The sequence below is a fragment of the Tachypleus tridentatus genome, chromosome 10, assembly GCF_004210375.1.
Source record: "Tachypleus tridentatus isolate NWPU-2018 chromosome 10, ASM421037v1, whole genome shotgun sequence".
NCBI lineage: Eukaryota > Metazoa > Arthropoda > Merostomata > Xiphosura > Limulidae > Tachypleus > Tachypleus tridentatus.
Window position 1 is genome coordinate 162,946,070 of NC_134834.1, and position 27,125 is coordinate 162,973,194.

Sequence of the window (27,125 nt, forward strand, 5' to 3'; positions counted from 1 at the left end):
CAAACAACTTAAGATTTCTTGACATACATCTTAAATGTGAATATGCGTATTAAATCACAAGCAGTTATCTTCCTTTGTTGCAGTTTGTTATGTTTATATTTAAATTACCCATCAAAGTTCCTATCTTTTCCTTGATAAACCCAATATTTTTATTTTTCAGAACAATACGAAAACATCCTTTCATACTAGAGCCGAACATAACTATAAGGTGATTAACACACCAGACTGCAGACAGAAGATCAAAGGTTTGTTCGTTTGATGTTAAATACAAAGCTACACAATGGGCTCTAGAAAGTTAGAAGTCTTCAGGTTTACCATAGACCACTGGAAATCGGGAGCAACAACAAAGGCTTTAAGAGCGAACTATAAGCCGATTCAATTAAGAGTTACGTGAAGACAGTAAATGATGCCAGTTCATTTTCCTCGCTCTGGATAAATCTTAAAGTATCAAATAAACTAGAAATGTTTTTTTTTATTACAGAAAAGCCACATAAAGCTATTTGGTTTGTTTACCGAGGAGGATATCAATTAGAAATACTGATATTCGCTAGTTCTTGTTAATGATAGTAAATACAAATGAAGAAATAATTAAATACAAAAAGATCAAAACCCAAGACTTACTGTATCTAGGTATTTTTCTGACATTATCAATAGTAATTAAAGAAATATTCAGTGTTAAAATTATGAACATTAACATTTATTATTAATACGTACCCTCTAAATTTCATTTGTAAATAACTTAAATAAAACTGATAAATATACAATCTAAGCCATCACTATGCCTGTCGTATCCTAGCCGGTCTGATAAGCCCTTGATGTAAGTTGGTTAACAAATTTATCTTTACTTTCGTTCGTTGATTTTTATCATTACGAATTAGCACTATGTGACTGTACGTACAACTTTGTCGTTTGAATAAATAATTATATCACTTTCCAGTTTGTTTGAGCTGTCATTGATGTCTTTTAACAAATTTTTTATATTATTGTTTTTAATAAATACATTGCGGTTCTTGGTGACACTCTTACAGAATTTCAAGGTACACCATACATGTTTCATTTTTCTTGTGCACTTTGAATCGAGTTCCAAATGTGTCCTTATTACTGAAATTTAACTAAATATAAACTTATTTTAAGACGAAAAAGAGAAGTCTCACTCCACTTGCTCCAACATTTATGTCTCAAAAAGAGGGCAATTTAGCAGCCAAAACTGTCTTGATTACAAAGCTTCGGATTTAAACATATGGTAAAATCTAAGGGCGACTGCGATAGGCTGAATTACTTTTTACCATCTGTCTATCTGTATGTTCTAATATAAGCTGGAAAACGACACCAGTGGAGAATGTAAGAAAATCACGTAACTCTCAGAAGATTGCAATACTTTCACCTCAACCTTTTCGAATTGCATGTGCTTGCAACGTTTTTTTTTTTTTTTTTGCGAATGTTGTTTTTCATAATGCATTAAATCAAAATGTGATATTTGGAATGCGCCTAAACAACTGCGGCATGTTTATTTCATCGTTGGTAATGCCTTAAATTAACCTCTTCTTAGGTATTTAATTACGTTTATTGCATCTGTTATTTCTATTACAGGAGAATATACACCGAAATCATGAAAAATAACAAAATGAGTTTGTTGTTTTCAGTTTAGTTAAAACGTGTCAAATGCTTATGTTCTTACGCAACTTTCCTGTTCTGTATCTTCAAAGATGAACTGGTTATTACGTCGCTCGACTCTCAAACTACAGGTAACGGGATCGCAACCCAGCGCAAAACATGCTTACCCTTTCAGCCGTAGTGGCATTATGAGTGTCATTTCCACTATTCATTGGTAAGGAGTAATCCAAGAGTTGGCGATGAGCGATACTGGCCGAATGCATTCTGATTAACACTTCAAAATTAAAGATGGCAGCTCACTGCCTCAGTATCTTTCTCTTAACGAAACTGTTTTAAGAGGGTGAAAAAATATTTAATGTCAATAACGTTATGCAATAAGAAACTTTTGGGGAGTGCAATCAATTTTAATTCTCCAGTATTATAAATGTCGGTATCTACAGAAAAACACTTTACATTGACTTTCCCATATACAGCATGCCAGCGATGGAATTTAATACAATAGATTCAAAATTTGATACTCAAATTAGCTCATTTCTGCTTTCATTTCAAAACTAAAGGAATTAGCAAAATGATATGTACCTTGTGCTTAAAAAGCCAAATATTTTGAAGACACCTTTATTGAGTTTCACCTAAAGTAATCATAATTCTATCGTAAATTTATTGATTAGATCATTAAATAAGGTCTAGTTGCATTTCTTAAGTTCTCTCTCTAGAAGTCTAATCCTACAGGACATGTAAAAAAAAAATAGCTACAACACATTTGAAGTTTCCTATTAAGAAAAATAACATGAAATATAAACCTTATTGGTAAAATGAGACGATACTATTTGTTGATTGTCTCTAGTTTCTCCCATTTTTTATTTTACGTCTAACATCTGGTAAAACACACATGCACATATTCTTTTGTCTTGCGTACGATTCTTCCACAGGAGGTTAAGTACGTTATATTAAAACGATTTTGAATACAAACAACAAACGTTACGACCATTGTCGAAATAGTCATGGTAGGAAAAAAAACCCCGTCAGAACCACATTTTCATACAGTTTGATAATATGCAGGTATTGTGATTTGACCAAAACATTTTCGTTTTTGGGAAGGGTATACAACAAGCCTTTCCAAAAACAAAATATTTACCAACTCGTGTAAGAAAAATGTTTTCAGATCAGGGATTTAGAATTTTCAATATACGGATATCCCTGTACTAAATAGTATTTGACAACGATAAAAATAAAATGAACTTGAGCCACAAGGAAGATCCAGAAAGATCCGTGTAATATGTTGTATTCTAGCCATGGTAGGCAACAGGGTAATCTTTTAACAGAAGGAAACCGTGAAGAAAAAGTGACAAAGTAAGGCTCCTGTACTCCCAGCAACATAACCAAAATTGTCTTCATCAGCAAGCGATATTAACAGAGTATAAAGTTCAACAAATAAGGTTTCCAGTCACACCTCAAGCTGCAGGAAAATGAAACGGATATTCATCCTATTTCGTGTGAATACACGCAAGTCAAGTTGTTAGACGAAGTACCTATTGGCTTTTTTCATACACATGATGGATTATAAAAAGCACTCATTAAGAGGTGTGTACTTTGGACAAAACAGCTTTGAACAATGGAAACTACACTGCAAGACTATTGTCAAGATGCAACATCAAATAAATCGTGATTAAATGTAACACACAGACTAACATAATAGCGAGGACCTAAAATCATTTTAATATACTGATTTCCCAACCTCTGTATAATTGAATAGTTTATCTCATGTCCAGAAAAAATAATGGATTTTTACAGAAATGCTGATAACTTCCTATACCTACAGCAAAACATTAGTTCAGATTTAGTATTTGCAAGGTAAACACCTGTTCATGACTGTATTATTTGTCTTTTTGTCTCACTTATTTGAATTAAGTATCAATGTTCACTGAGTGATGAGATTTTTGTAATTTCCAGTTGCTTCTCTTTAACCAACCCATTTTATTTATCAGGATAATTAGAAAAAGAACTCCATCCAAACTCAATATTAGCATACATTTAAGAAATCCATTAGCTCTAAAGTATTAGTTTATTAACAATTAAATATCGTGCAAATGCTAATTATGTTATTAAAATTAAAATAACTAAACTTTGATCTGCATGGCCACTTTATTAGAGACCCCTCCAAACATGTTTAAAACACTCCATATACAATGATATGCAAAACACACTAGCAATGCATTGAGCCAGCATATTACTTGAATCATATAATTGCAGATATACAGTCATGTCTTACTTGGTTGGCAAAACAATGGTTCTTGAGGTAGAATCTAAACTTTCAAAAAGCTATGATAGTAGGTGTCAAATTTGACAAGAAAGTTATTTTCAAAGTCCACTTCTTTAGCTGTACAAAGATATCTGTCATTAGTCTATCAACACTGTTGCGCAAATGACAAGGTTTATGTTTGCCACTACAAAAAAGTTACACAAACTTTTAGTGGCATATCAAATGAAAAAGAATTGGACAAGCTTGTAAAATGCAAAAAATTTCAATGTCTTCAACAGTTGTGAAATATATTACCAAAACATGTCATGTTGCAGCTGAAACCAATAGATTATAAAAACAGAAAACCTGGTTTCAAGGATGCTTATGGTGCCAAATGTAAATGACAAATCATTGGAAGTGATTTGGTCTAATAAGTTGAGTTGAATTTTTTTTTTTTGTACTGCTGGAAAAGATTGTACTGATTAAGAAAATAACAGGATATTCACTGTAGTTTAATCATACACACAAACACGCACACAGTGCTGAATTTCCCCTTGACTGACAAGGGCTCTTTCCAAACAAAAATAAACCATCATGCTCATTATAAGAAATTGGATTGATGATCTAGCAAGTGAGTTGATTCATTTTTCTAAGAAAACAAACTCACTAGAAGCTAACCCAACTTGCAGTTTCGGGGTAAACTAACTGTTTCATTGTCACTGTAATAATCTGCTTACATTCTTGAACCGACTATACACTGCAGTTCTCAATGAGCATAGCAACTCTTTCAGCATCTTATAAAGTCTATATCACAATGAGTTTAAGCTATTATTGCATTAAAAGTTGATTCAACCCATTATTAGAAGAGGGCAAAATAAAAGGTACAGTCAGTTGGCAAGTCTGTCCTAACAATGATTTTACATTAGTCTAGTTACAAATATTCAGTTTTCCTTTTCAAGATTAAACACTATAAACCACTTCATAAGCTATAATTTTACATCTGTGAAAATAAAAGACAAAACGAAAAATACGGTTACAGTTGTTCTCTTAAACCACAGTATCAATGTCATATGACATGAAATAATCACAAGCAGTGTATTTGAAATCATACAGGAAGTAAGGAAATATTTTATTTTGTTGAATTTTTGATACTACAAACAAGTTTTGAAATGAAAAAGCAATTTGGTGACCAAATCTTGCTAACTCTAAACCCATCCACTTCAGAACAATTTTTTTTTTTTTACATTCTAAGATATTTTGCACTGTAACAACCACTGAAATTTTTATAATCAAATTTTCTTAACCATTAAAAAAAGAAAAAAATTATTCCCCTAAAAGTGGATTTAAAGTTTAATATTAACTTGTACTTAAATCAACGAAAAAAAAAATTCTGTATGACTAAATGTTGGATTGTATTACATTTCAGAAACTTCTAATAAACTGAAACCAACATATTTATGAACAAGCTTTCCCCACACCATCAAACAAATATCTGATGGTACTACAAGGAATAACTGGTTACTTGCATTAACAGTAATGCCAGTAAATGATGCAATAACTTCTACTATTTATAAATTAACTAGTTTATTAGTAGTTGGAGGAAAACTAATATTTAAGACTTCTGTTTATTTTCTATCCAATTCTTGAAAAGGGGAAAATGACCTTTCAATAAAAAAACACTTTCCACTGCACAGTGGTATCCTTTAAAGAGGTACCACATTTTGTAAATAACAACTTAGAACAACAAGACAAAACAAAACTGTTGCTATACATATCAAGTGAACTTACTGTCTTCATTAAATTCAATGCAGATTTATAATAATAGCACACATATCCCAAATGTATGCTTTAGGGTAACACATTTCTACTCCAATTTTAATTACTGTCAGTTTTATCTCTGAAATAAAAGAAACAAATTTGCTATCAAGAAATGCTGAAAGACAACAGAGCTATCAGATATCACTATGTTTGCCAATTCATGATTCATGTTGAAAATTAAAAAAAGGCAAGTTTTTACGTATAGGCACTGACTGAAGTTTGACTTAGAATTTTTTGTTAGCAAACACACACAAAAACCATAGTGGAATAGCACAAAGGTAAATGAAAATTTTTCCTTTCTAGTACTGAAACCTGATTATATTTAATAGAACAGTGAGCTCTTCAGTCATGTGTAAATTTTTCCCTCACAAGAATACAAGTGAAATGATTTGCTTGCTGAACTTTTGAAAGAAAACAATCCATATCATCATCTGTAAATAAAAGATTGTAAAGTTAGGTCACCAGTTACAGCATCTAGCATGATACTGAAAGCTAACGTACTGATCAAAACTGCTTTCAATAGTACTAAAAAAAGAAGCAGCAAAAACTATTGAAAAACCAGTGGTATGATTTACTTGCAAAGCAAGTTCTATTCTGCAAGTCCATAACAGGGCAACAGCTTCCAACCCAGCTCCTGTGTGTCATCTTTTGAAGTAACTACTCAAGAGTCTCTCACTCTTTTGTTGAATGCTTGTATTTTTATCCCTCAGGGATAAAGTATATTTCCAGAAACTGTACTGCAATTGGTAATATAAACCTTATTTGCCTAATGACAGGCTCAATCACAGGCCACTGGAATGGAGCTGGGTCAAAATGTCTTTGCTCCAGCCTTGTACGGAAGCCAATATTTCTAGATAATTATAATAAACAGGCTTAGGTTATTCTTCTTTAGTCAGTCCATCAACATGATTGGTCATCCCCCCATCTCCTGCTATGCAGACCTGAGGCACAAGATTTTCATCTTCCTTCTGTAGTTCAGGACGGAAAGCTGTAGCAATGGGGAACAACTCATTACATCTAGAGATGAACTTAGAAACTTCTTCTTCACAATGTCCTAGTTCACCTTCTTTGATAGCATTTAGTACCTCAGTACAAATCTACAGCCAGAAAGATTAAAAAAAAAGTTTTTAGTGTATATAATTAGTGTAATACATTACCTGTTTGAAATAATTTGTCTGAAACACTGCTCTTCCAAAATAAAGAATTTCTTGTTTTACATTATTTCTGTTGCAAAATTAAAAAATCATACCTCAATGTTCAGACCCTTAATATTTTTGGAAAACGTAGTCACTAATTCTAGCACTCTTGATTGGGATGATTTGTCTAGGAAATACAACATTCGAGCACCTGCAGAAAACCAAAAATTAAACCTAATAATGAATACTTAGTTATGAAACATACGTTCAAGTATCCAATAAGATTTTAAACACACAGAATATAGCAATACATAAAAAAATTATTCAACACATTTATTAATACTTAATATCACAATATCTTTGCAATTAATAGAAGATTTAAAATCTTTAAGATATAATCTCTAGCAAAGTGAAAACCAATGCTAAATAAAACTGTGCACTATTAGTTCTAGAAAGCACTTGACTAGTATACATTTAAAAGAATTCAGGTTAAATTTACTTTCAATCACAATGTACAAGAGATGATCAAACAACTAGAAAAATAAAGCTATCATTAAGAAAATCATTACAAATTTTTATTCTCATAATATCACTGGTAAATGTATTATCTCTCCTTAAATCAGTCTCTTGGTTATTTTTTTTAAGATTATAAATAACAAAAATCTACCTACTAAGCTTGTTTATACCATAAATATATGAAACATATTATTAACATCCTTACATAAAATAAAATGAGTGAGTAATAAAAAAAGACCAGAAAAAGAACAGCATATCTCAGAATTACCTCTGTGACCCATGCATTATAGAATACGCAACAGAAATAAAACAAAGTCACGTACACAAAAATGCTTCTTAATAGTCTAAATTCACCTCTTCTACCTTAATCATATCAGTATATCATCCTGTCTCATTATGTTCATACAGGTTTCTTGACATCTTAACCTCATCATTTCAGTTCTTCTGCAACTTTTATTGCTCAGATATTTTGGTACATCATGAAGTACCATTTGAAAATGCATTTATATTAAAAATAAGTTGGAACATTCAAAATTGTGATCTTGGCATTATGATAAACGAGGAGATCCAATGTTGTGATGCATTTTAATGAGATACTTCTTGAATGCTATCTCTAATACCAACTTTCAGTCACTAACCTCTTCAATCATCCTTTCTAGGTATGATAAGTGTGCTATAGCTATCTATTAGATAAAGTTAGCATTTTTACCATCAATAAATCTACTTTGATATACATTTCAAGAAAATGAACTTAATCTTTAGCAAATAAACTATACAATAATTTTTTTTTTTTACTGAGATCTGCATGAATGTATTGAAATCTGTATGCTTGCATGTATATTCCTTGTATGTGTTCTTTCATTAGGTGGGATTTTTTGGTAAAAAATAAACTAGCTTGTTTCTTCTGTAATATCTGCTATAGTCTACATTCATTTTGATGCAAGTTATAGAACTATGTTCAGAAACAAATTTTGAAATATTATGGTATTATCATTCATGTTTTTTACACATTTGTTATTTTTCGACCTCATTATTTTAAAGCACTTTAAACACACTAAAAGTTGCACATTTATCACCAAATGCCCATCAATATGTGGGTGTGTATAAAAATGTTAGAATAAGTAATATTAAGGTACACGGAGATTAAAAATGTCCCATTTTAAAAATGTTATCAAGTTGCCACCTCGTGAGAAAACATCCATTTATATCATTCATCTACCAGCTTTCAAATTTATACAGATCTCAATATGTGCAAAAATTAACTTGAGTTATAATGATTATGTTCATTATATTAGTAACACTATCCGTAAGGAAATTATCTTATTACATGCATTCTATCATGATTCTATAACAATGTTATTCACCAAATTTTGAAGACATAAGAAGCAATACTTGATATTATATTGAATAAGTTTGTATCACATTAACATGTTTAGATTTTAAATAGTGAATTTAATAAATAAGCACTGGTTATACCATTAAATCAAGGTTGTAAAAGCAAACCAACATTTATAAGACCAGGCTACACTATTTTACAGTTACTAAAGACAGAAAAGTGTTTTGATAATTTTTTTATCTGTGCTACAGTTGTAGAAAAACAGTTGTAAGATAACCTATTTGTACATATCCCCAAAACACATTCAGGAATGAAAACTGAATGATTACTAAAATTATTTCTATACTGCTTTGATATAGAGTTTTAAAAGTTACTCCTTTCAAAATAAAACCAACTCCATATTGGAAAAAAAATATTCGTTATAATTTTGAATTTAATATGTACATTTACAGTAAATATATCAAGCTTTTAGTAGAATGTGCAATTCTGCTGCACACAAAAAATCAGATAAGTTAAAAAGGTATTTGTACTCAAAATACATCTGAATTTACAATATCAACCTCACTCAGACTGTGACAAGTTCAAGGTGATGAATAAAATTACTTTTACCATCAACTGTCTGCATATTGTATTTGCATAACCTTCAGAACATCTGAAAAGCTCATCTGCAGTGTGCTTCAGTATTTCAGTACATTGTATTTGATATTTACTTTTCTCTAATATGAAATGTTGCCAGATTAGAAATGTAAGGTTAAATGAATAGTTCATAAAACTGACATGAAATACATAACAACATGCTGAATGGCACTCTATTAAAGGCCACAGTTTCAACACATTGACTCCCACCTGTGCTAATGGGGTTAAACAGATGGCCTAGTAGCTTAACAGAAATTATTGTGCATTTAAGAGTAACAAACCTTCTAATAAATGAGGCAAGGAGTCTTTATGTTGAGTGAGAAACTCCTCATTCAGCTGTTTGGCTGTCTTAAAATCATACACTTTTTCCATCTCTTGCTTCAACACTGTAGACACTGATTCTGCAAGATCAGTCTGTTGAGACACTGAAAAAATAAAGTACACGTTGTGATACGTGACTGAAAAACACACACATGAAAATCAGGGCAGAACAGTGTTTTCCTTCTTTATTACAATTATATACATCCCTAATACTAAAGGATCAAGTTAAAGGTTCATGCACATTAGAGCAATATCTATATGTTACTAAAGTAGACATGTAATTGTATATCCCTTGTTTTAATTTATTAGGTCAAGCATAACCATGAACAGGATATATAATTTTCTAAAAAGTTCAGTCTCTGTCACACACATCCACAATGCAACTACAACTAGAAGAAACAATTGAAAAACAATTGGGACTAAGTTAATATGGTTTACGGAGAAATTATTTCAATGATAGCTTTCACAGATGAACTATTAACAATGCATGATAAGATGCATTTTGTACCAAGAATTTATCACTGCTCTTATCCTGGTGTTCACTCTCAGTAATGATGATGATAATATGGTGGTGTGATTCAACTGAACTTAAGTAATTCATTCAAGAAATGGGTGTATACATATTCACAGAATGGCTTCAACAACCTCACACTACACACCAAATCCCCTCCTTCTCTGTCTGAAAAATGTTACTAGACCTAAATCCCTGGGATAAATTGGAACCTCAGAAGTTAAGTGTAGAAATGCAACTAAAACAAAAAGGGGGAAAAAATGTTACAATATGCTTGAAATTAATTTATTCACCTTATTATTTACAAAAACAGGTTGCTAATTAGAGATAATCTCTGCAAATGGCTATAAATGAAACTTATATTTTAAAAGTTGATCAGTATACTTCAGGAATCCATCAAAATAATGTTACTATCAAAGAGAAAATTGTGGTTTAATTCATTAAGACATATGGCAGGCAGGTTAGATAACGCAAATGCTTCATAATATATGACATGAGATTGAATTCTGCTTAGTACACTTCATAAAAAAAAGTATTATCATATTCTACAATGAATATATTAACAAAGTTTACCTAAATATATGCAATAACATTTTAAGCCCTACAATTACAGATAAGAAAAAATATGCTTTTTAATTCTACTAACACTGCTTAGGCCCATCAGACCAGACTCATAACTATTTGTTCTCATTACAGTTTACATACTAGTAACTTGTATTACATGTATCTGAACAAAATTTGGTAGCTTTTTAGTAAATGTTACAAAGCTTTTGCACACAAAAGATCAGATTTTTAAGCACATTTTCTACGCTATTTATGCACCACATTTCTTACACATTTATGACTTCATTGGTTACAGGATATGTGTAGGTTACACAAGAAAATGTGGGCAAAAACACAGTCAATACCACAATTAATCCATACAATTAGTGCTGGGATTCCTTATGTTACTTAGAAAATGAGTATTTCACCCAGCCTGTTTGGTTGGTTTCTTCACTTTGAGTGTCATAGCAAACAAAAATATCAAAATTATATAATATATGAACTCCAGTTAATAAAATAAAAAGTTAATAATTTGACAGATACAACAACAAGAAGAGTAAATTAAGCTGGCATTTCCAAATTCAAAATACTAGACAAGTTCAGTTTCCTCAAATAAGACAGAAGACTCAACAATTAAGTTTCAAGGTAATTTTATGTTTTTGTTTTGAAACTGTTTTCTTTAAGTGCAAAAGAAAGGAAAACAAAGAATAATATATCAGAAAATGTTAAAAAGTACATTAATTAAAAAGTATAGCAGAAAAATAATAGATACATTTAATAATTTATCAAGTACATAAATGACATTATGTAACACAAATTTTGTTCCTGGATAGTATGTGTTATTTCTTAATTGCTTATGTTGTAAAAGTACAGAAAATGGCCATTATTCCCTTCAAACTTTGTTTTTGTGACCTGAATAATGACATTTAGAATTAACCTATTTTCTATGTAAAAACGGGCAAATTTGCACATTTTCATTTACATAAGGTGTGAATAAAACAACATATGAATCAAGATGTATGTGTATTTATACTACAGTTATACAAAAATGTTTAGAAGTGAGTAGTTTTTCGAGATTTGCGACTGTAATGTTAATCACTTTCACATATCAGCCCCCTAATATAGTCTCCCATCATGTTTTTGTTATACGCTCCCAGGTCACAAAAGCAAAGTTTGAAGAGAAACTTAGGTCTTTTCCATTTACTTCAGGCATAAGCAATTGGGAAATAACACTTTCTGCCCAGGAACAAGAAAAAGTAAAAATTTTGTTACATAGTGTTGTGCATATAACATAAAAGAAAACTGCACACAATTAGTAAGTTAAAAAATACAAAAACTGAGTTGTGTTTAGAGAAGAAAAGTATAAACACAAATATATTTCCTACTTTTTTAACATTTTTAAACACAACTAAAGGTCAAAGAACTAAAATAACAGTGTTTCTACAAGAATAAATAGAAACCAAATTTACATTAATTCTACTAAATGCCCTTACATTAGCATAATTCTAAGTTCTTTTTTTTAAATCAACATTTTTTTAAAAGCAAGATAAAACAAACACATACCCAGATTATAAAAGCAGATAATGTGACTATGGAGTTTAGGATGCGAGGGATTAAGTTTATACGCTCGTTTAATGGACTGTAGCATCAACAAGAGCTTGTTCTTACGAGAATAAATCTCAAAAGCTAACAGATGGGTTTCTATTCTGTCAGCTGCAAGCAACTGAAGTGGTTTTAAAAATTTGATGGCTTGCTCCAAAGGGTCGTCAACCTTTAAAAAAATATAAACACCATGTATACTTCAAAATAAAATAAAAGAATGACATGTATTAAAAAAAAAGGGAGTAAAATGATAATTGGTAAATACCAATTATTAAAAACACACAAATTAAACATAATAAATAACCTTAGCTAATTTGTCAGGAACCAATTCTTCTTCTTTCACATTGTCTACCTCTGTATCCTGCTGCTGACGAGATTTGATGTGTTGCTCCCGTTTTTCCTGAGCAGCATTCTGTTTTTCCTTTTCCAGCTCAGCCCGCTTCTGTGCCTTCCTCTGTTTGTTCCTCAGTTTCTTCAGCTCAGATGGAGCCATATTAGCTAAAGGACCAAATGAAGAATTTGTTTTACTTAATTCAAACAAAATTAATAGTATAACTTTTTCTACAAAATACAGCAATCAATTCCTTGTTTACAATATTATATGTATATATATTACTAAATGTATGATGATCATGAAAAGTGTATATTCTGTACACTCATGAAAATGAAAAAAAGCAGTTATACATCTATAGCAGCACCCTAAAGAAACAGTTAAATTAAAATTGATAACACAATTTGGAAAATTAAAAAACTATGCAAGTCTGACCAAGATAAATGAACACTTTTTAAATCTTTTGCACTACCAATCTGTGTGTGTCTCACTTCAAGTGTCCCCCCACTTTCCCCTTTTAAGCAAAATATTTAAGGAAATATTTTCTCAATTTAATTTCTTACTCTTCTTGTGCACCACATATGCTGACCGTGTCAGTTGTGTGTTGTCACACTATGTCTATGCAAGAATGCACACAGCATTCTTCACACAAATGGTGAGACTGTACTAAAGAGTAAATTGACAGGTTACTTGGGCAAAAATATACTACAGACTATTTTTTTATATACTAACACAAGCATGACATTTTAAAAACTCCAAATTTGAGTAAAACAAAAATGCAATGGTTCTTTATTTGTATGTATGCATCACTACAGGTTAACAAACTGTAGAGTAATCAAAGGACCTTGTTACCTGCTCTGCCTTAATTTGTTTTGCCACATAAAGATTACACATTGGAAAATTATGGCCAACTCTGTAATATCCACTAACCATTAAATATTGTTTTATGCAACTTTTGAACAAAGGAAAATGCAGACATTAATATATAGTTATCCCTCGTGCTCCAGGAGTACATTATGGGTGTAAATACATGGATTTTAATGCAAACAAACTGAATATATCATCTTCTGTAAGGATCTCAAATATGTACACAGTAAAATAATCATAAATCCTTAGTAAATTGACAACAGATCTGGTAAGCAAAACCAGATATTGAGGTTAATCACAATAATATTTGAAAATGTTGACACCAAACTTTCAGATATGACTGAGGGTTAATAACAACTAGGATAAGCATTCATGTGAATACTACTTCTGCATTATTAACTTTAGAATACACATTATATGTTACAACTAACAGTACTGAGATACATCTAAATAATAGTAAAAAAAAAAAAAAAAGTGAGGGAAGAGTAAAACATGCATTTTACAGAAATCAGTTATACAGTAAATTTACAGTTTAGTAATATATAAAGGTAAGGAAGGCTTACTAAATTCATTATAAAAGCTTTTCAATATACATATATTATAACAATCTATAATTTGACACAAAATTTAACCAACTTGCGGTTTATGTAATTCCACTCCTAATAAGTAATCCTTAATTGATCGAATGATAAGATTGGGATTCACAATTACATTTTGTCTAATATATATGCATTTATTATAATATATTGTTTATGTTTAGAAGACAATTTTAATGTAGAGTATTAATGTGCTTATTGTTTTGAACCTAGACCATTTCTAACAAACATTGTATTACACAGGTTTCTATACTGTGGTTCCCAGATTCTTTCCCACTGGCCAGCTTCTGTAGCTCCAAGAGATGTCTATCATTACACCACTAGAAAAACCTATTTGTTCATTAGTGTTGTAAATGGGTTTGAGATAGAGATAGTTTTGTAAATCCTATGTCATATTATATAATTAGAGGACAGAGTATATGAATACTGAATACACAAGCTAATTTTAAGGTTTCTAATTTATAAAACTTTAGGATGTCTTTTAGCAAATGAAAGAACTTCTGAATATATGATGATATCCTTCAAAATTAGCTCCACCCCACTTCTAACTAAATGATTTCAGTATTGTAATAGGAGGGTACATTTTAAGAATAGAGCTTGTTACTTAGACTTATATTACAGTAAGTTTGAACAGACCACCAGTGATATTGTTACAATAGAAATAATAGACATTATAGTGGAATTTTTTTAGGATCAACATTTTATAGAACTAACAAGGGAACAAAACTAAAAAATCCTACTTGATTTATATAACCAATCTATAACCAACCAAAGTATATGTCACTAGTATAGAACTTTTTAAAACTTTAAAACCTTCATTAATTTAACCGTATTATCACAACATATGCCTGTAAAAAATCGTTTTGTACAATTTTAAAACATATCTAATAGTACACATTCTTGCATAATAATTTGAATTTCGTATTAGCGGTTTGAAAATTCCCAACATCAACCCCAATAAAATAACTGGCATTTTAAAAAAAATTTCCTTCCAAATAATTTTTTTTACCATGTCACCAAAAGAATGTGTTATTTAGGTAACTTAGAAAAAGTCTAATACAGGTAGATGTGAATATAATTATGAAATTTACATATGGAAGTAAAGAGGGTAAAAATGGTAACAGTATTTCCAACATTTCCTTTATGCTAATAACATGCAACATTGCTTTTAGAAATGTTTGAAAACTGTGTCAGTAACTCATCCTAGCAATGCAGAAATCTAACCCTCAATTTAGCATTGTTAAGACTTCAATTTTACTGTGGGGTCATCGAGAACTGAACAGACATTTGTATTTCTTGGTTAGCTAATTCTGAATGTGTGTTTCTTTCTGTGTGTAGATTAAAGGTGTGGGTATAAGATAAACACAAGAGAAACATGTTTTTTAAAAAGGTACAATTTTTTCCAATAATTTCTGGCCATTTTCTAATATGCTACAAAAAAACATTTTTCTATACCTTTTTGCATCTGTTTTTATTAAAATTTCCATTTGTATTTCTAATTAAGCTTCAAAGCCCATGTGTAAAATACCCACAATTCCTAATTTCTCATTGTACAGTTTTGTACTATTCTCAACTTATGTAACAAAAGTAAAAGAATATGAGGCTTCATACTATTTACAGTCTAAGATATGGAGAAATTTTTTCATTAACAAAACAGAAAACACCCAGGAGTTTGTGAATAAATTATATGATCTTTATAAGTTTGGTCATTTGTATTTAATGTACATTTACATCTTCAGTGAACAAGATAGTTAACATCAACCAAAAAGAGAAGTCAACAAAATATTTAAGAACCAAAATACAATTAAAAAATTCCATGTATACATAAAATATTTTTATAAAAAGCCCATGGTATGATATAAACCTGTTAATACCTGAAATAAACAACACTTACTTGGATCTTAAAAACAGCTTCAGGTAAAAAGGCAGTAGTTTACCATATGGAACAAGACTACCTGAAGAAGGAAGCTTCCCAAAAAAAATACCACAGAAACCTCACAACACATTCATCACCACCATAAAATCCAAAGTTCACTGAGCCATGATTGATCACCTCAACCTTTGCATACTCACCATTTTATGACATACCAAAATTTGTGATTTTATAGTGTTTAGGGTAAAAAGGTTGTGTTCAATTAAATTACACTGACATTTGTGAAGAACCTAATTAAAGTAGTTAACAGTAGGCATAATGTCATTGGAATATAATATAAACAAATATTATATTTATGCATGAGAATACCTACACATGTCAACTTAATTGTAATAGTTCATAATGTAGTAAGTTCTTCAAGTGTTTTTTGAAAGCATAAGGTGGTATTTTGTTAAAACCTCAAAATAGATAAATACAATGTGCAACTAAAAAGTGACAAAGTGAAGAAAACATAGTTCTATTAAACAGCTTATTTTACTATACTGAAGATGAAAAAATAGTGCAAAGCTATTAAATTTACTATAGTATTTATTTATAAGCTTGGGTTGAAACCAAGTTTAACAGAACATTTTTGTACAATTTGATGCTATGATAATATCTGTACAAGGCTTTTTTATATTTTTATCAAGTACTATTGTTTAAAACAAAATACAAATATTGTTTTGTTTCTTCTACAGTTGCTTGAATTACTGATGAGCAATTCAAGGGTATTCAGAGATTACAATTACATTTTGAAACCCTCCCACCAAAGACATTTTTTTATCCTTGTTGTGTCATAAATTAAGCAACAAAAAAGTAAGATTTCCAAAATAAAAGATGGCCACCTCAATAAGCAATTACTGAAACTAAATTGTTCACAAAATTACAGCAGTGCTAATGACTTTTTATAGAGTCCAACAGAACATTAAAAAATCATTTCTTTTACATGAGATTAAAATTAAAACATAGCTTAAGAAAAATACTAACTAATCAAAGCATAAAAACCAGTGAAAACTGATGTTATATAGCATATTCTCTTACAAAATATAAAAAATTTACATAAAAAATGCTGTTATTTCACTGATTCTGTAATAGCTAATTCAGAAATTAATAGTAATGGCTTTGGTAAAATTAGATTCTTTTCAAACTGTTGAAACAAATGATCATAACATTATCTCTATTTAAGCTTAGTTATTAAAGTAACAACTATTTTGTCCCTTCTCTTCCCCAACAGGAAACAATTAAAATTAACTCTTAAGCTTCAAAAAATTAGTATATATTTTTAAAGCCTTTAAGAACTTATTTCTTGTAAGAAATTTGAGTGCAAAAGTTTTGAAAATCATTTTTACCCAGCAAGTTCTCATTTACAAACGGTTATGAAACACAGATTTTGAAAAAAACAACTGTAGTTTAATGTGATGTTTTATCACATTTCTTTCATATAAAGTAATATTCATAGTATTCACATATACAGCAAAAAAATCAAAAATGAAAAAAGAAACAGTTAAAGCATAATATCATTATTAATAATTATATTATTTTAAATATAACACTTATCTATACAACAGATAATTTTTAAATGTATATCGCAAAGAACAGCACAAAAATGTTTAGATTATATATGCCTAGTTATCCTGAAAAAAATTAGCATCCGACAAAAAACACCCATCTAATGTCTGCACAAACATTCTGTTGAAATTATATTATTTTTTAAAATAGAAAAGAAAAAAGCTATCAACATAATGCTTCTTAACTAATCTCAGATACTTTCTATTGTCAAACTTAGATTCTGTAAGACCAATGAAATTTAACTTTATTGTACCAATTGAAACAGTGCACGTGTAAGACATTTCTTTATTTATCCAACTACCCCTACCCAACCACCCAAAATACTATACCAAATGGATACACACATCTTTAGAGCAATTACTAAATGATATTCTTGACTGTGGATAAAAGGCATTTTCAGTTTTAATTTCCTATCCAGAAATTAAAAACATGGATAAAGGTATCTTGTGTTTTAATTCCCTACTGCATACAATTGTTATAAGAATTCTGGATTACATATTTTTAGTACCAAAAACATTAGGTTTTTGTCATATTCAAGACTTATAATTTATAAACATTTGGATTTGTGTGACAAATACTTAGTTAATTTAACAAAAACATAAATTACATTTGTGTGCATCTTTGTAGATATAAATATTTATTGTTTCAAAAATGCAAGTTATGTCCAGTTAAATGTTTTCAAATATATTATACTGGTGGATTCCATTTTTTTTTTAAAGTGAGATTCAGCAGTTAATCATATCATTCATCTGCAGCCTCATCTTCAACCCAACAGAAAATATGGTATTTGCAATATTAAAATAATTCTAAGTATTTGCTTACCACTTAGTGAGAAACTTGCCTATTTTGATATCACATAGCTTATCCCAAAATAAAAAAATGAATTTTTACTTTCATAAGTGAGTGTTGTTCTACATTTACCTTCTGCTGGTTACAATATGTAACAGAATTTATACAGGGTGTTCAGAAAGTCACTGTGTAGTTTTGTAATCATATTTTATTATATTTCAGATTTTGATCCCAATATGGTTTTAACAACTGAAGAACGTGTATGGCTCGCCAAACATGTATTCTGAGAAGGTGGTAGATACACAGATGTGGTGCGACAGCAATTTGCTGAAAAATTCCCAGATACACCTGTTCCACATCGCAATGCAGTTCGTAACCTTGTTGATAAGTTTCGGGAAACAGGATCAGTGGATGAAGCCAAATGCTGTGGAAGGTCAGCAAAGCTATCAGAGGAGAAACTGTTGGATATTTCTGACAGTGTGATGCAGAATCCATCAAAATCATTACGAAAGTTAGCTCAGCAGTATGATATTGATCTTGGAACTGCTCATAAGGCTGCCAGAAAGAAGTTAAAGCTCTTCCCATACAAAATAATGGCGGTACAAGAACTGGAAGCAACTGATAATGAAAAATGAATACACTATTGCAGGTGGTTTAACCAATTTATCAAAGAGAATACAGCTAATGTGTTGGATGTGACCTTTTTCACCGACGAAGCATGGTTCCATCTCTCGTGTTACGTTAATTCACAAAATTCAAGATTGTGGTCATCCGATAATCCTCACAGTTTGCACAAAACACCCCTACTTGATTTCAAGGTTGGTGTGTGGATTGCGATTTCCAGACGTTGAATTATTGGCCCTATTTTCTTTATGAACACAATAAACAGTGAGCACAATTGTTTGGAGATTCTTCACACCTTCATGGGTCAGATAATAAGTGATGAAATCAATTACTGATGGTTTCAACAGGATGGTGCTACTGCCCACACATCTCACAGATCTATGCGGTTATTAAAGGAATGTTTTGGAGACTGCATTATTTCCAAAGACGTGTGGCCCCCATGCTCACCAGACTTTTTATCTATGGAGAGCAGCAAAATCTGCAGTGTATCGAGATCGTCCGCGCACGCTGAATGACTTGAAAGCAGCAATAACAGCATTCATTCAGTCTATTTCAAGCCAGCAACTGATAGCGGTGTTCAGAAACAAAATAAGAAGAATCCAAGCCTGTAATAATGCCAACAGGGGTCACTTTTAACATTGTTTATAATTGTCATTCATATTTACCTCCTGTATTCTATTTTGAAACGTGTCTGTTAATAAATATATAAGTGCACAGTGACTTTCCAAACACCCTGTAGTTATATAAAATTTGTTTATTGAATTACCTTATATTTGATATATAAATATACTGATATTTTGTTGACCAAAAATGTTTATGGTAGACCACTGAGCTTAGTGTTTAAAAAATGCTTTTTAAACAGTCTGTATACACTCAAATAAAAATATAAAAGATACATTGACAGCATTTTACTACTTGGTGACTTAAGCACTTTGTTATAACCTAAGACTTGGAAAAAGAAAATAGCCAACCAAATTGATATACATTACTTAATCATTAAAAGTTGATGTCTGTGTATTAACAAAAAAGGAATTTTGTCTTTCTTAAAATTCATAAAATGAAGATTGACTATTAGAATCAGAAGCACAAATAATTGTTTACAATTTTATCCTTCCAGAAAACTAATAAAACATTATACGATGAATAGATGCTGCCATGTAATTTCCCAGTTATGATAAAACTACTTTAGTATGCAGTAAATTTTAAATTGTGTGTGTATTGTAGATAACCCAGTTTTATAGCAATGTATGACTGAGCTTGTAAACATATCTTCATGTCGAAGCTCGGGAGTTAACAACACATACTACCATTCATTTATATTATACTGAAGCTTTAAAAACAATAGTTCAAGTTGTGGCGATTTAAGAGAAACATTTTAAAAGTTCACAGAACACTATTCCCGTACAATAAATGACAATTATAAACAATCTAGTAAGATACACTACAAATTTATACCTGTGTTAATCTGCTGAGAAGATTCACCATCACTCAATGGTTTATCATGTAGCCTGAGGTAAACCTGAAGAAGAAAAGAGATGTGATTGAATCAATGGAAATTCATGTGGTATTTGTTTCTTAACAAAATTCCTGGTAAGAAATAGAAAGATGGTTTTTCACACAATTTATACAAATTTTGTATAACTTAACTTGGTAAAAAAAAATTTAAGATTTTACTCTTAAAATTAAAAAAAATACAAGACAAAATGGAATGTTTTTTCATTCTCTTCTTCCAAATAATATAGTATATTTACTATGTCCAACTATAAAAATCAGTTACATAATGAATCTTGCACACCACCATCTGAGAAAAAAAAGATTACTAAAAAATTACTGTAAAAACTGTTACAAGCTAAGCCCATACTGTCAATAGTTGCAGTATAGTGCAAATACATATTTTCCATCTGCTCTGTACATAAAAAAAACATTGCAAATCATATGTCACACAAACTATATACTTGTTACACAAAAAATCCACATCAGTGTTGTCTCTAATATTCCTTAATCCTGAAACAAAGTTTAAGGAAAATAATTTCCTGTAAAAAAAATGCACGAAGAGTCAAATTATATTCCAGGTTTAATTTTTCCTATAAATTAACCAATAACAATGCATGGTTGAATAGTGATAAATCTATTACAGGTCTTTACTCGATCCCATCATTTCTAGCCACTAACCAAGAAGATTACATAATGATACCAGCCAAAAATTGAGGTAAGTAATCTAAAATATTTGAATTTTTAAAAGTTGATTGTACCTTTTTAGAAAACAGTCTGCTACTGCATGATTATTTAAAAACACAGTAGCAGAAAAACTCTGAAGTACAAGACAAGAGTGCATTTGTCTCATTTCATAAAGTTCTTTTAATATACATTGGCTTTTTTTCTAAATTTTACTTCAGCCATAAAATTTGTATAATAAATCATTTTTTTTCAAAAGTCTTGTAAGTTAACTTATTAAATCATCATAGTTTACAATTATAGTACTTTAAGCAAAACAGGGTTGTGTTATGAACCTACTGTTACTACATTTTTATTTTTTGAATGGAATTACTTTATATTTGATATTTATAAATTTTTTGAATGGGCCTAAATATAATTTTTCTATATATACATTCTCATAGCTTAATGTTTCAAATTTGTAATTAATATTTTTCTTTCAAAATGATATTTTTATTGAGTACAGTAATTCAACAGTAGCCAAATGCAAGTTTCAGTATTTAATCACCTGATTGTAGAATATTTTCACATATAATGCAAAAATGGAATATATAGCCCATGTACAATACATAAATAGAAAGGAAATATAAATTTGTCTGTATAAGATACAAGTTTCATAAATCCACAAATTTGGTATGAGAAAATATCATTTTTTTCTGAAGAATAGTTATAATTGCACTAAAAGAGGCTTAATAAATTTCTAAGTTATGAAGTTTAGTAATTTAAGTTAAGTTGAGATTTTTGTTTCAAGCACAGACTAACCTTAATTGCTACCCTGGCAGCTCTGAAGTAGAAAGGATGAGATCTAAGAATGTCTTCCAACCTTAGTAATCCAACATAAGCTCTGAGAGTCATCTTTCTCATACAATAAGTATGAAAATCAAACTGGTCCTCAATTATTTCAGAAAAATGCTGTTTAGAAAAGAAGAAAATGCACTTTTTTAATAACAATTTAAAACTGCCACAGAAATTAATTTCAATCCCTCAATTACCATTATTATTTTTAGTGGTATATTAATAGAATCACTGCCAAACAGAGCCAAAAAAAAAAGGGAGGGTAAAGAACAAGTCATCTCTAGCCATGTATTCAGTTAATCTTAAAACTTCAGAGGCTGCTGCTATGTCATAAAGTTGTAGTCTAATTTTTTTTGCTTAAACTTATAAGTAACAAATTATGTCAGCGTGCACATTTATAAGAACACTTCAATAACTGTGATTATTAGAGTGATAAAATAATCTCTGGTTTGCTACAGCAATTAACTCATAATTGTACAGGGTACAGCATAATGAACTAATACACTGATCTACATTCTATCAATTTATTTGAAGACAGCCATCAGCTTTCAAATATAGTGCACCAACTCATCACAGAGCCTCCTGCATGCTTAATTTTTGGCACTAGACATTCTTTCTGTAACATCTCAATGATTCTTCAGTGAATACACACACCAGTAAGACCAAAACAGTTCAGATGTTGATTTACTGGTTCGAAGCACTTTGTGCCACTTTTCAAACAGCTATATGTATGTTCTTTGGCAGAAAGCTATTCCCTTTGAGGACATTTCTGTAGCACTCTCAAGACTATCTTTCTTGAAACTTTGACTGTGCATGATGTGTCAACAGTAATATCTTTTGCAGCTTTCTTTCCATTTCTCAGCAAGTTTTCCCCTGTCCTCTAACTTTTTGGGTATTTAAAAACTGTGGTTTCCTGGTATCTATTCAACAAGTTCTTCACAGTAGTAAATGAAGAGCTAAGGGCTTTTGTAATTTTTCTTAAACTTCAACTGGTATCACATTAAGAACTAGCCCTGACACTATCAGATGAAATTAATTCTGTTTTGGTATCTTAATTGCAAGCTTTAACATTCATCATGGTCCACATGTTCAAGGCTGGCTGAAATCAAAGCTTAGTCTATCACAGTGTAGCACTAAAGATACTACTGGTCCAGTTAATTAAGTTCTTCCCTCTGCTCTTTGGAAATGAAATAACCTAATCTTTCCTGCCACATATCATATTTGGTAACATGTAACAGTACAACACCAGTAAGATTCCTTCCTTCAATACAGCTCACCTTTTAAACTTCAAATTTTTTACATCCAAGTAAAAAAACATTAACAAATCATCATGAAGGTGCCAAAATAAATATGAACAATCTGATAAAAACAAATGACAAAAATTTGGAGCAACACAACAAAATATTAGTTGTAATGAGTGATGTTTTAGAAGAAAAAAAACTTTATGCACCCACATTTATCTGCATGGAATTACTCAGTGTGAAAATCTCACTTTTTTTTTTTTTTTATCAGAGATGTCTGGTACATGAACTAATTTGTATAGTGTTATACTACTTCGTGTCTAGACATTTTGATCAACTTTTAAAAGACAATATTGCACATTTCTACTCTATCACTTTTAAACTGTTATATTTACGAAATGTATAACATACTGAATTTACTGATAAAGTGAGAAAAAGAGTGCTTTGCCTATTTTAAGTTACTGTGCTTTCCTACAAACAGATTAAAACTATGAGTAATGGTATGACTAGAAATTGCAAACTGCTACATGTAATTATTAAAAACTCTAGCAGGAATGATTCACTTTTGGTAATTTATGCTTTTAGTTACCTTAAAGAAGCTGAACCACTGTATTCACTGTCAACCTTATTTTTAGCTTGTTACACTTATTTCAGAGTAATACAGCATATACTAGACTGACATCAAATGATATGTCTGAAATGACAGAAAATAAGCAGGGTGCTAAACCTCTACAAAGCTGACTGTACATTGCAAGAGAAAATGATTCAAAACAACACAGGTGAAAGAGTGTTCATATGTTATGTCCAGTAAAAAGTGTATTATGTAATATCTGCTTTAAGTACAGTTTTAGTTACACTGAAATATTTTATAAATATTTATGCAACTGAAATATACATGAAAATAACTTAAAACAATTTTTAATAAAATTGACATGTGAAGGCTCTTTATCACTAACAAGATTTCTTTATAAATGTACATGATTTGATACATGCATATTCCTACCCAAGTATTGGGAGAGGGACTGTTGTTTAATATTATAATATAAAGCAGTATTAATCAGATACATATGAAAAAATAACTTTTAGCACATACGTTTCAATGAATTTATTGGAACAGGTCTTCTTCATGTCACAAGGAAGTTCTATATCAACAGTGACAGATTTTAGTGCTCCCAGTATTAGTGTAATATGTAATCCCAGAGAAAAAAAACCCAACTAATTTAGTAAGCTATCTATTTAGCAGATAATTAATATAAAATAATTATTCAATTTTACTTTATAGTTGCCCCCTGCTAGTACAGAAGTAAGTCTACAGATTTACAAAGCTAAAACCAGGGGTTTGATTCCCCTCGGTGGGGTCAGCAGATAGCCCGACAAAGCTCTGCTACAAGAAAAACAAACAAACTTTATAGTTATGATAAATGACTAGCCTGAAATATCTATATTTGTCTTAAAATAAGTTTCTCTCACAGCTGCCACCAGTAATAATCACTTGAACCAGCCATCCTTAAAAATTTGATGACAATTTTACAAAAAATATCTTTTTAGACATGTTTATGTGGTTTGAAAATAGAGGATGAATGTATAACTTACATTTTGGTATTTCAATTTTACTAAATTGATTTCAGGAATAACAGTGCATGTGTTACAAGCGCAACTGAATCACCCAAAAATCATAGCTCTATACAAGTACATTTTTCAATTTAAAAATAAGCAATCTAACTTCCCTTGTTCTATCAAATAAACACATTGCTAACTACTCTGCTTCATATTCTCAGCTCCAACAAATATATGAAACAATGCCACCTTTGAAAACTAACAGCATTTTAAACTTAGACAAATAAATTAACCTGAGTTTGAAGACATGTCTACATAGCTACAATCAATCAAAATATGGGATTTTTTTAGTTTACAGGATTGTCTAGATTAATGTAAAAGTAAAATTTTATTTTACAAAGGTAATTTTGAATTGAAGAAAAACAGCCATATTTGTTGCAGAATTAAACTAGTCCCAACACATTACACATTCACAAACAATAACTAGTTTCACATAATATTAACTTTGTAAAATACTTTTATATTTACAAAACGATAAACTTCAGAAGCTATATCTTAAAAAGCAGCATTATTTTTTCAACTGTTTTGCTGAATGGTTAAAATCATCCTGCAGAAAATATTACTGTTCAAAATGTAACACTTAGGTAGTTAAAAGATCTACTTTACCCTATCAATTTCATGACACTTTTTTAAGGCATCTCCCCATTTCCCTAACCTCTGATATGCTAGAGCACATTCTGTTTGAAACCACATGCATTGCATTTCATTCAGATTCTCCATAGCAGATACACCTTCCTGCAAGAAAACAATTAAAATATTTAATCTAAGCAATTTAACATCTACAAAATTTACCAGCATGCTATTTCAATTACAAAAAGTTAGTGAAAAATACCCACAGTCATACATATACAGCTTACATCAGAGAAAACAAGCTTGATATTTATGTATGGTCAGTTGTCCTAAACAACCACTGCATTCATCATTTTGCCAAAGTGAAACCCACTGATGACTCCAAGTTTTGTTGAGTATAAAGGAGAAAAAAAAAGTCATGATGGATCAAATTTAAATTACGTGTTAAATAAAATGTCGGAAAATGGTCTTTGGAATTAACTGGTAATAAGTGCTTAATTTCTTCATGTGCATACAATTACTTCCTCTCTCCTGCTTTCTTTATATGTAACTAGGAAAATACTCATGTTTGCAACTGAAATAAATTGTATTCATGCCAAAAAACAAAGGTCTTTTGTAGAATGATTTGTCTGTGGTAAAACTATTTTACTGTGTTTGTCAAAACTGGTACAATTACTGTTGTTTTGAACACAAGATGTAATTTTGTATGGAAAGAAAATAAGGTCATAAAACTTCTCATTCTGACTATTACAGAAAAGCACAAAATACTGTTGCAACTATTATATGCATATGAAGTAATTAAGAACATTTTACCAGTTAATTATCATGATTTATCTTTAAAACATTAAAGCTTGATAGAGAATACCATCATCATTATAAATGACCCAAGAATACAGAATTTTTAAGACAAACATGAAAATACATATATAGAACATTTTGTCTCTACAGGAAAATACTGCTGTCAAGTTTGGTTCTTTGCTGCTCCACTATTAATTAATTTTCTATTTCTATAAAATATAAACTGGTACCTGAATAATTCAGAAATGTAAAATGATTATGGTTAGATATTGGAAACAGAATTCCAAAAAGGCAACATTCAAACAATGAAGTATTCACACAGTTTAATCATTTACCTAATAATGATTCATCATCAAAGAAAACTATGATAAGCAAAACTATACTTTGCAATAAGACTAGTATTTATGTCTGTGATTAAAAAGATAAAGGTTGATTGAAATTGCACCAACTTTACATTAAATGACACTAAAGTTATGATGTGGACAGAGGAGGACTTACCCTAGTAAATTTTGAACACATTTTTTCAGCTTCCTTAACCATATTGGCTCTTAGCATATACTTGGCACACTTGGAGTTTATGTATCTGTCTGCAGTGTCATAAGACTGAGCTTCGTCCAAACATTTAACTGCTTTGTCAATATCTCCTGCATGCTGTGGGGCATATAAAAGTAACTTTTTTAAAACAGGGTGTGATGTAGATAGTTTTCATTAAAAATGTTATATGTTTTAAAAGTAATATTATGTACCTCATAGTATTAAATTCTGCCAAATCTTATGCAAAAGTTTTAGTGAAAATTATTTTTAACAGTATCTAATTGGGTTGTGCTGAAAAAAAAGTGTTAGCAATATACAAGTCAGGAATAATAATATGGAATGTTACAAGTTCAAAAAGAATATGAACTGACTGTATAAATATTACTTTCTACCTTC

The 27,125-nt window shown here is 30.4% G+C and overlaps 1 protein-coding gene across 2 annotated transcripts in view; it reads right to left on the bottom strand.

Annotated features, from left to right (window-relative positions):
• Positions 1–4,963: 4,963 nt before the first annotated feature.
• The window catches only part of Naa15-16 (N-alpha-acetyltransferase 15/16), a 64,469-nt gene continuing 42,307 nt past the window's right edge, over positions 4,964–27,125 (bottom strand). Inside the window, exons 13-21 of one of the 2 annotated variants that reach the window (XM_076465000.1) lie at positions 26,694–26,846; positions 25,434–25,562; positions 21,937–22,086; positions 20,416–20,479; positions 12,625–12,770; positions 12,234–12,441; positions 9,577–9,720; positions 6,921–7,018; positions 4,964–6,768 (exon numbers count right to left, since the gene is read on the bottom strand). In XM_076465000.1, the coding sequence (XP_076321115.1) occupies positions 6,550–6,768; positions 6,921–7,018; positions 9,577–9,720; positions 12,234–12,441; positions 12,625–12,770; positions 20,416–20,479; positions 21,937–22,086; positions 25,434–25,562; positions 26,694–26,846 (1,311 nt within the window). In that variant the 3' untranslated portion in view covers positions 4,964–6,549. Of the gene's footprint in view, positions 6,769–6,920; positions 7,019–9,576; positions 9,721–12,233; positions 12,442–12,576; positions 12,771–20,415; positions 20,480–21,936; positions 22,087–25,433; positions 25,563–26,693; positions 26,847–27,125 lie in introns of both variants that reach the window. The other variant, XM_076464999.1, reaches the window with a different exon arrangement.